The 11,225-nt window shown below is 37.6% G+C and overlaps 1 protein-coding gene across 1 annotated transcript; it reads right to left on the bottom strand.

Moving 5' to 3' along the window:
- Window positions 1-6,408: 6,408 nt before the first annotated feature.
- Window positions 6,409-7,258, bottom strand: fibinb (fin bud initiation factor b). The gene has a single exon (XM_037697685.1). The coding sequence runs from the start codon at window positions 7,220-7,222 to the stop codon at window positions 6,599-6,601; it is 624 nt and encodes a 207-aa protein (XP_037553613.1). The 5' UTR covers window positions 7,223-7,258; the 3' UTR covers window positions 6,409-6,598.
- Between the last annotated feature and the right edge of the window lie 3,967 nt (window positions 7,259-11,225).

An 11,225-nucleotide genomic window follows, 5' to 3' on the forward strand; every position in this document is an offset into this window, starting at 1 on the left:
AGTTAATAACCATACCACATTATCTCTTATTTATACTACAGAGTTAATAACCATACCACGTTATCTCTTATTTATACTACACAGTTAATAACCATACCACGTTGTTTCATAATTATACTACAGAGTTAATAACCATACCACGTTATCTCTTATTTATACTACACAGTTAATAACCATACCACATTATCTCTTATTTATACTACACAGTTAATAACTATACCACGTTATCTCTTATTTATACTACACAGTTAATAACTATACCACGTTATCTCTTATTTATACTACACAGTTAATAACCATACCACGTTGTTTCATAATTATACAGTGGATTTGTAAGAAATATTAGTAAACTTCATGTAAAAGTACTGGCTGTAAAAAGTATTTCGCTCCAATTATTTGAGACGAATGTGTAGGTGTGTCCACCTTAAATCAGTTTAAAAAAATAATAATCTTTAGCTTTTAAAGACTAAATTAAAGACTTTTAAAGACTAAAAATACTAAATAGAATTTAATATTTTTATATCTTTACCTCCTTTTATTGTGGTTGTGTTTTTAATTTGCACTGATTTATTGTGCCCTGTTTTAATTTGCTTTATCTTGTAAAGCACTTTTGGTCAATGCAAGGCATTGTTGGAAGGTGCATATAAAGTTTATTATCATTATTATTATTATTATATTTAAACACAGGTTTGCATTGGGCTGTAAATTTACTTGGATAAAATGAAAATATTGCAGTAAATGTACTTATTTTAGCACCTTTGACAACTCACTGTACTTACTGTATCAAGGCAAAAACTTGCCTGTGACATAAAATTTTTGAATATATTTTTGGAAAGATACTAACATATTGCTAATAAAAATAACTTTCACACCACTGAGATGAACAGAAGTTGAGATTTGCATGTGCAGCAACAGGAAGTGATGTCAAAGGGGAATGGCTGCAGGTTAACAGAGTGTTGCTACAATGGCTGACACAGACAGCAGAGAAGAATCTGTTTCTTCAGATTATTTTGAGACTATCAGATACCTGAAGTCAGAATTTAAAAAAAAAATGTTTCAATAAACAAATCAGGGCGGTCCTCCTTTGATGTCATTTCCTGTTTCACTTTGTTTCAGAAGAAAAATGCCAGTTCTGTGACAAAATTGGTAAAATCGTGTGGATTATGATAAATTTCTTAAATATTAGATATTTTCTTCCGCTCTTTGTATTTGTGGGAGTTGAAGGTCACGTGCGCTTTACGTCAATCAGTTAAACGCTTAGCATTGCATCAAAAGTTGTACACAGTCTCATGGGATGTTGTGAGACATGTTAGCCTTCAGAGTACGTGTTGAGGGTGACTCTCAGCTACCACCACATCGTACCTTAGGTCAGTATCTGTAAAACCGAGTTGTGAATCCAAAAGTTAAATCTGTTATAGATGTACAGCCACGGTCAAAAATGATGAGGTCACCATTATTGGAGGATGATCTTTCAATTGTTGTTATAAACATCAATAAACAGAAACAACAGATGTACCAAAAACTATCATTCTTCCAAATTCCAGCCTTCTGGTGTTAAATTATTCGGAAGAAAAAAATCAACTATGAATGATGTAGTTAGTCAAAGTTTTTTTTTATTTTTATAAAATGATGGCGTCATAAAACCAACACTAATCCATTAGAGATTTGTTGCAGCACTTCTGGGTTTTATAACAGTCTGACTTCTCTAATGCTTGGACATAACTAATCTAAACAAAAAAAAAACGGTAATCTTTATTACATTCTAATTTTTTTGGTCCATTATTTTGTTTAAACATTTGATTTGTTTCCTATGCACCATTGAGTTTCTGAGATTTGCAAATCATTGCATTATGTTTTTACACGATGTTCCAGCTTCTTTGTGGTTGTAACTTCTGAACAAATTAAAACTGAAAAAGGCAATTTTATCTATTTAATGTGACACTTGCACAGAAACAATCCCTGTTGTTCAAGAAACACTAGTTTATTGTTTTTTTTTCCCCTCCAGATTCAGTTCTAGTTCAAAGCACAGAAAAAGTCTATTGAACAACTTGATTAGTTGTTTTGTGTCTCTTTCAGTCTTTTTCCTAGACACACAAAGCTCATTATTTCACAATTTACTCACAGAGAGATAAAAAAAAAATCTACTTTAAGTTTGCAACTCAAAACAACTGTGTAACTTTAAAGTTTTCACTTACTGCATAAGATTGTTTCTCAGATAAAACTATGTTAACAATCATTGCCATTTTTAAATATTATTCCAGATGGTATTTATAGAAGTCCACAGCAGGATAGACAGATGACTCGGAGTACTCTTCAAACAGATTTCTGCAGACAACCATCTTTTTTATCTGAATTTTATTTAAAATGTCTTGTAAGTAAAGTTCTTTGTCATTCTGTTGTTGGCTCAGATGATGACTTGCTGGGCATGCAGCACAATTCTGTATCCAAACAGCATATGCTAACATTTGAGTCTTGACTCTTTCTTTTGTACTTCTTTAATTTCATTTTTAAGTGTGATTATTACCCCAAAATCATAGACACCACATTGACAACATGGTCGTCAGTTCCTGATGCTAAATGATCTTGGTAATGGACTTAGAGGTACTGGTTCAGGCTTTAACAATATTTTCTCTCTTAATAAATGTATTTGGACAGTATAGTTGCCCTTCACACTGTGTAATCCATCCAGATAACAAGAAACTAAAGAGAAACTAACATGCAGATGAAAAACACTCTCATTTGGTAACATATTTTTTTACATAATCCTGTAAAAGCCTTTTCTATTTGCATGAAACATATTGAAATAATTAGTCTTAATAAAGCAGACTATTCATTTGTAGCTAATCGTAACATTGGAATCAATGTTAAACACAAATTAGGGTAATACATCTTCACTGTGAAATAAGCTCAGTCTCATGGTACTTATCCTGGTAAAGATGCCTGTTAAATACACTACATGGCTTTTCCTTATTATTGTACCAATAATCTACTTAAACTAAGTGCATTTCCTGCCAAAATGTGGTGTGAATGCTTATTGCTGAAGAACAGCTGAAATTAGCTAAAAACATGCTGAAATGTAGCTGAAATAGAAGAACGAGCCTAAGTTAGCAGAAGAAAGCAGAAATAACATTTTTTTGGGGCTGAATTTGGGTTAAATAAGCAGAAATGAGTACCAAAATTAGTAAATTAGCTAAAAAGGCAGAAAAAAAAAATAGCTGAAAAGGTAGAAAGAAACTTAAATTACAAAAGAGCGCACAGTGGTGCCCAATGGGGCTGAAAGAAGCAGAAATTAGCACAAACAAACAAACAAACTAAAAACAACAACAGCCTATTAGCTATAAATTAGCTAAAAAGCGCGGGGGGTGGGGGGGGGGGCTTAAATTACCAGAAGGAAGTCAAGAGAGCACATTTTTGCTGAATTATGCTGAAAAAGTTTAAATGAGGACAAAAAATTTAGAATTAATTGAAAAACCTCAAATTTACATAAAAACAGCTACATAGGAACTGAAATAACAGATAAAGCTGCAACTTGCATAATAAGCTGAAAGGAGCATAACAAGCTGAAATTGGCAGAAAGAAGTTAGAAGACGTACAAAAATGTTGTAGTTTGCAGAATAAAGCTGAAAGGACTACAAAACAGCTGAAAGTAGCTGAATAATAAAAAAAAAAACTTGCACAAGGAAGCTGAAAGAAGCTGAAGCAGAACAAAATGTGACCGGAGCAGTAAAAGGTTGTAAACACATCTAAAGAGCTGAAGGATGAAAAATGAGCTTATTTCATTTTCTATGAGGAAAAAAATGGCAGAAAAGGCTAAATATTTCAAAAAGCTAAAGTTGCACCAAGACCAAAAGTCATAACACTCTTCTCCTGGAAGAGCTGAACATTTTGATATATGATTTGTTAAATAAGAACAAAAACTGTGGAATGAGAAAGATGCAGAAAAAGCTAGTGAAGAGAACCGGATCTCTTGCTTCATAAGCCATCGCACAAGAACAAAACCAGCTCCTTCCTCTCATAAAAGCATATAAAGCAGATAAGAGTCCTCTTAGCTGTATGGTTCATATATGCTGCTTCAGCCTGAGTGTAATCTGCGAGCACAAAGTCTCTGAGACAAACTGTTCTTTTGTAGTTTACAAGCTTTTGTTTTTTGATAAATAACGTAGTTACGAAATTTTAGCTCCTTTAATTATTGCACACGTCAGAGTGTTTACTTGAAACTATCTGTGACCTTCACGGGTTGGAAAAAGTTTGCAACAAGCCAGCCGAGAACAAACGGCTGTGTTGTGAGGCCCGCCGCACCACCTAAAACACACACCCTCACATCTTTGCTGCTCATAAATGCCGATAAGCAGCTCCTTTCTTCAAAGCACTTATAATTAGGAGGCTGGAGCCTTTGAGTATAATTCATAGTCGGCTTCAAAACCTTGTTAGGCAAACATGGTGGGGAACTTTGTAATTTGCACGTGGCAATATATTATGCACTCCCAATTATTGTGGTGCTACTGCCATTTGGTGGGGTCGACTGTTCAGCACATGATCCAAAGACCTCCAGCACGCAGCGCCATGGGAACGTCTCCCAACATAATTAATGGGTTATTGTCACTTTGGCATCATAAACTACTGGATGAAAACAAGAATGATTGCAAGGGCAAATGCTTTGATCCAACTTGAACCCCTCCCCCCCACGACTCTTGCAGAAACACTGTACTTTGAACATAATTACTTTATTTACTTTATTTAGGAAGTCACAAGACAATTTAATAAACGTGGAGTCATACTGAGAAGTTTTTGACACAAAATGACACGAGCTCTGCCTGCAGTCTCATCCGTCAAAGTCTTACACCTGCTCACAAGGTAAAGGTACGTTCCTTGAGTTCAAACTTGCACAACAAATATAGATAACATGATTCCGTGATAATGATATCGGCACTCACAGTATTTACGTCCAATATTAAACTGTACATTTTACATTACGAGGACTTGCGCTTTAGACTATGTCACAACCTGTAAAAAAAATTGTGCAAAGCTTGTTGCCCTAAAAAAAAACAGCAAAAAAACAACAAAACTACAACAGATACATCAGACCATATGTAAACATTCGTCCATTTTCTTGGGAACATTCAATTTTAGGGTTGAAGAAAAGCAACTATCAGTTTTTGTTCTTAATATTTGAGGGAATTTAAACGAGCACAGTATTTGGAAGGGAATGTAAACGTTGAGAAGTGCGCTCGCTGACTTAAAACAATGATTTAAAGAGGATTTTAAATCAGTTTTGGAAGCTTTTTATTTTTATTTCTACTCCTTCTAAGTCAGGGCTGTTCAACTAAACTGCTCAGGAGGCCACAGTTTCTGAAAACCAGCAGCTCAGGGGCCGGACATCCAGCAATTAAAATCTTTTATTTTTATTTTCATGAACGGTTCTTACTGTTTTTGTTTTATTTTAAGCCTGTATTCTGTATTTCTGTAAAGCACTTTGTGATTTTATCTATGAAAGGTGCTACATAAATAAAGTTTACTTACTTATTTAAATAAACCAAATATTACAATGACCCGTTTTTAAATTTGTTTGTTTGATTGCATTGACTCATAGTGTAAATGCAATAACCCAAACCCAGAACCGCCCCAAAATAAAAAAAAAAAAAAAAAAATGAACTCATTGGTGGGCCGGACTGAAGTTGCCCGCGGGCCACTTCTGGCCCACGGACCGCCAGTTGAATAGCCCTGTTCTAAGTCATCAGGAGAGCTCGTTGCCTCACATGTTTTTGAGCAGCCCTCAGATAACACATTGTATAATTAAAAAATATGAGTATTCATAGTAATTTTGATAACTATCAAATAAGTGTTTTAATCTTAAAAGATTAAAAATATCTTTAAGGCATACAAAAGTAATGTTGCCATGCGATAAACATCTTGGTTTCTTTTTCACTTTCTTGTATTTGCTTCAGATGATCTTGATGATTAATTGGCATTTCAGTTGTTTCCAGTCTTCAGGTTATTTAATGCATGAAGTATTTCTCCTGCGAGCTGTTTCGCAGAAATTGCAGAGTATTTTAACGATTGCATGTGTTTGTTGTGAAAATATTTACCTTTTTTTTTTACCCACACCTCGTTTTATTATAAGTGTTGAAGGCATCAGCTACAGTAAAGCAAAAATAAAATAAAAAATACATTCTAACACATAAAATGAGAGAACTGTCTACAGGCCCAGGTTTTAATACAGATTTTTGTTGACTGAGCTTTATACCACCACTGTATATAGCCCTCAACGTGCATTTTTCAGAGTATTAAATATTTTTAACACAGCTAAATTCAGATAAATTGACTACATTAAAATAAAGATATTCTGACATGCAGCTTTACCAAACAAGACCCTGAGATCAGGTAACAATACTGCACCCAGATTAGTTGATTTCATCAATTTAATGTCTTTTTTTACATCACCTAAACTCTGTCATATATGAATAAAATTTTCCTTATAAAGAACTGACCTTTTTGTGGTTAATTTTATAATTTAGTCTACTTCTTTCCCTCCACCACCGCACTATGAAAACTACTTTTCTCAGTGCTGCAATGAGACGTTCAGGGACTTATTTTTAAATCAGAACTTCATGTACTCGTTCTTCAGCCGACTCAGCCTCGTGCCGTGGCTGCGGATGATGAGAGACAGCAGCTCGTGCTTGTCCCTCAGACCCAGAGAAATGTCCACGGTCTCCTTCAGGACGTCCCGCGTGTGGACCACCATGTTCAGAAAGTCATCATTGAGCCGGTGCTCCTCCCTCAGCTCGCTCTCCTGGCTCTGCTTGAACTTCACCTCCAGCTCCAGCAGGGACTTTTCCGAGCTCGTGAACGCCTCGCCGATCTGGGTCGTCTCCCTGCGCAGGTACTTCCCGTAGCTGTCCTCTCCGTCCAGGTCGTACGAGATGCTCTTCCCGATGCCCTCCAGCACCCGCGCCGAGTCCTCGATCTGCCGCTTGATGATGGTGAAGTCGTCCCGAATGACGGAGTCCTGGTCCTCGTCCAGACTGCACTTTCGCTCGTCCGTCATTTTGAACAGCATCTGACATTTCTCCGGGTCGTCGTTGTCCTCGTAGTCGCCGTCCGGCACGAAGTAATGGTGGAAAGTTCCGTTGGACATCTCTGGATGTAAAGGTCCCAGGAAAAAGCGTCCAGACACGGACAGGGACAACATCCCGGCGCCGAGGAGCAAGTGAAGCAAAGCCATGGCTCCTAGTTGTTCCACTTATACACTCGCAGAAATAAAAAGTTTTAAATGTCCGACAAACCAGAGTGCTAGTTTACCGTTTCATTTCGGTGCACGTAAACGTCTCAAACTGAAGCGTCAACGTCGTTTCAAGCTCGGCTGAAGTTTTAAAAGTTAAAGTCCTCTCCTTTCGTCTCCTCTTCCCCAAACAACAGGTTATTTTACAGCCTCTCCGTCGATCCTTTAATTCCTTCTGCCAACTTGTATCAGTGTGTAAAAGTTTTGTCTCAGAGCGTGGGAAGAGTTGTCTGTGCTCCCTGACTTCTCCCGGTGCCTCAAACGCAACATCTGGACGTCTGAAGTACGGCGTTTGGGTTTTTGGGACTAATAATCCCCCCGTGCTCTCAGATTACAGCCCCTCCGTCATTTGAACAGTCTGCGTCCACGCCAGCACCGGGACCAGTCTAAACCTCACCGAAACAAAGACAGACCGAGTTTATGTTCATTCTCACAGCCGTGACATGTTGGCACATATTGAGAATCACAAAGTGACCACATCATTTGAATGCACCACGGCAGGCCAGCCCATAATTACAGAGCACACTTTGAAAGGATCTACTCTTTAATAGCTGATGACATCTCTCATTTAGCAGCACAGCAACCTTTTATAAAGTTTTGTTGACAAGAAGCAACTTTTAATATAGTGTTTTAATAACATTGCCTAATAACATTTTATAAATTTAACAAACGATAACTTCCATGGGATTAATCTGTTGGATTACATCATAATGAGGTGTTGCTATCACTCAGTATTATTTTGAAATTCATGCTGAAGTTTGACATATTTCTATCTTTTAAGAGCTGCACTTTTAAAAGCCAGATTTCTGTTTTGTGCATCTATATTTACACTGTTTATAATTGTACTATTACACTTATTGTTACTTCCACTGGATAATGTAATAGTAATTTGGTTTAATGCCATGACATCAAGATACTGTATAATAAACGCACATAAATTACTTAAACAATAAATTTGAAAAGGGAAGTAAAACATTTACATATCACATTTTAAAATGAATACTTGATGAATTCAACAACTTTCTGTGATGGAACCTTGTTAAAAACATTTTTCATGCTGTTTTGATTGTAAAAAGTTGTTGTTCTCAAAGAAAAAATGAAAAGTAGAATACTACAGTACTACCATCAGACTCATTCTTTACCTTTTAATAAATCATTAATGTTAGTACATAGATATACATGTCCCAATATGTTGTGTTTCTGCTCAGGCTACATACGTACCGTATTTTCACCAAATAAGTCGCACTGTTTTGCATAAATGTGCAAGTCCTGCGACTTAAACACCGAAGTGACTAGTCTCTCTTGTAAATGAGTCCTCGAGACTCAACGGGATTAACCTGTCTAAATAAAGGTTGAATGAATACCCCCCCCCCCCCCCCCATATTTATAACCAATTTTTGGCTGAGATCTGACGACTTCCTTCATTCTGACATGGAAAATATTGACCAGTACCATTTTCAGCCACTAGAGGGCCCTTAATATGTATGGCAAGCCAATTTCTCATTAATATGTAAAAGTGGCTATTAATTAGACACTTGGCTTGCCAAACGAAGCCACCATCGTCTCGCTGTGGACCTCCTGGAACAAATGTCAAATCAGCTGAATTTTGACGCGCTGCCCAGGAGAAATGCAGCTGATTTGACCATTAAAGTGCATTTATTAAGAAAAAGTTCAACTGAGACACACCTTTGCTATAATTTTGAGCAAACAAACAATTGTTTTTAGGTGTTAATCTTCTTAAATTCTTGTTAAAGTCCTCCCGTGCACGCTCTCGCGGCCGCCATTTGGCAGCCAATCGATTTTTGGCACAACACCGGTCCACGTTTCCATGTGGTCAGCGGTGACACATAATAGATGCGACTCATACAGGGAAGCAACTGATTTATGTTTTTTTTCCACTTTATTAGACATATTTGGAATTATGCTATTTATACGGTGGTGCAATGTGTATGGTGGAAAGTACAGTAAGTTCAGTGTTATTGCTGTAGTATTTTTACACAGTATGTATGTAAATGCATTCAACTTTACTTGAAAGTTAGGTGTGATATAGTCAAAGTGGAAATTAAATAATCTGTGCAAAATTATGCTTGTGAAAATATAAAGGCAATATTTTGGGTAAAACACATCCCAATCCTAGTAAAAGAAGACAGGACAAATTAATGTGTATATATATACATAAAAGGTAAACGGGAATAGTTTTATTTTTCTTGATGCCATTCAGTACAACTTCTAAAGTGATAAATTACAAACCAAAGAGTGGTTCAAATGTATACAACTTACCAGTGGGTGATCCAAGAACAAAGCATTTTGCACAATATGTTGCATTTGTTTCAACATATGTTGTTTGGTTTTCAATCCTAATCAAGTACAAGTAAATGGTGCCAAAATGAAACTTTATGATTCAATTTGAACTCAGAATGGACAGGTTTGAAGTTCCCATTCAGAAATGTCTACTGGAACACTCCATAAAGTTGCATTCTTAGTAACAACAAACTTAATTTCACTGACTTTTGACTTCAGTATTCAACATGACAGTCTAAAATATGAAGATAGCTGTAACGATCCGTTTATTATTTCCTCTTCTGAATCACATAACTAGTAGCTTTTTTAATTTACATTTTGTTACATTGATATATGTTTCAGGGATGGACTGGAGACCTGTCCAGGCAGGATGTGCCCCCTCCTCTCACACAGTAATCTCTGGAGACAGCACCACCTCACATGACCCTGCATTGAAAAAATAAATAATGGAGATTAATATTGAGACCTAAAAAACTCACTGATTTGAAAAATCTAATTCTGGTCATCTTGGGTTTGACTAAAGTCCTGTTAACATAAAATGTAGTGACACTAAGTTACACTGTATTCTTTTGATTTTTGTCAATTACCACAATAAACAACTCACAGTGTCTTATGTCACAAGTGGGGGGGTGGGGGGTGCAGAGGCTAGAGTTGTGCCTGTGATCAGAAGGCCGCCAACTCAACTCCCTGGACCATCAACATCAAAATGTGGGTTGAAAATGTGAAGCACCCACCCCTGCCTCCTTCCCCCTGACCCCACTCTGGACCCCAGAGTTAGGCCCCTAACCTCCACCATCTGCATCTGCTCCCCCGGGTGCCCCATGGCAGCCCCCCGCTCCACACAGAGGGCTGTAGCTCGGTGGTCTGTGGTTGTGTCAGAAAGGGCATCTGGCATAAAAGCAACTGACAAGTCTTCGTGCGACTTAGGTCGTTTTCACACCAGACAGTCTGGTAGACTCGGTTCGGGACCAATATTCATGAGCTTTTGTTTACATTTGAGCTGGTGCGTTTGCATTCACACTGCACTGTGGAGTCGAGTCAACCTGTTGAACCAACCTGTTCCCCCCCTTGCCTGTGGGGGCGCTGCACCAAGAACTACTGAAAGAAACGACACAAAAACCTCTGAAGAAGACACTTTTTCTTCTTCTTCTGTAAATAAAAATAAAAACGAAGTGGCATCAAGTTTTAGCAGTTTTAGGAGTTATATTTTGTCATTTTTCAAAAATGGACTTAGCATGAGCAGAAGATGAGACAGAAGACCATGGAGAATATTGTTTTTCCACAAAAGGCAGCTGACGGCTCCATATAAGGTCAGAGAAATGCGTGTTTGTTTGTCCTGCGGAGCGGGCGGGGCCTGGTCTGTTTACATTCACACTGTACTCGAACCGCGCTGGAGTTCGCTTCTACCGGACCGAGACCTAGGTTTTAGCCCGGGCCAGAGTTCGTCTTTTTGTTCCGTGACAGAGTTCGATGCCGTGTTCACACCTCCCTAAACGAACCGGACTTTCTAGAAAAACGAGCTAGAGTTCGATTAAAGTGGACTAAACAGGGCTGATGTGAATGCACCCTTAGTTCACTGTGGTGACCCCTGAAGAAGAGTCACACATCAGTACACGTCACACATCAGTACACGTCACACATCAGT

This window comes from Nematolebias whitei, chromosome 2 (genome assembly GCF_014905685.2).
Source record: "Nematolebias whitei isolate Nwh7 chromosome 2, NemWhi1, whole genome shotgun sequence".
Classification (NCBI taxonomy): domain Eukaryota; kingdom Metazoa; phylum Chordata; class Actinopteri; order Cyprinodontiformes; family Rivulidae; genus Nematolebias; species Nematolebias whitei.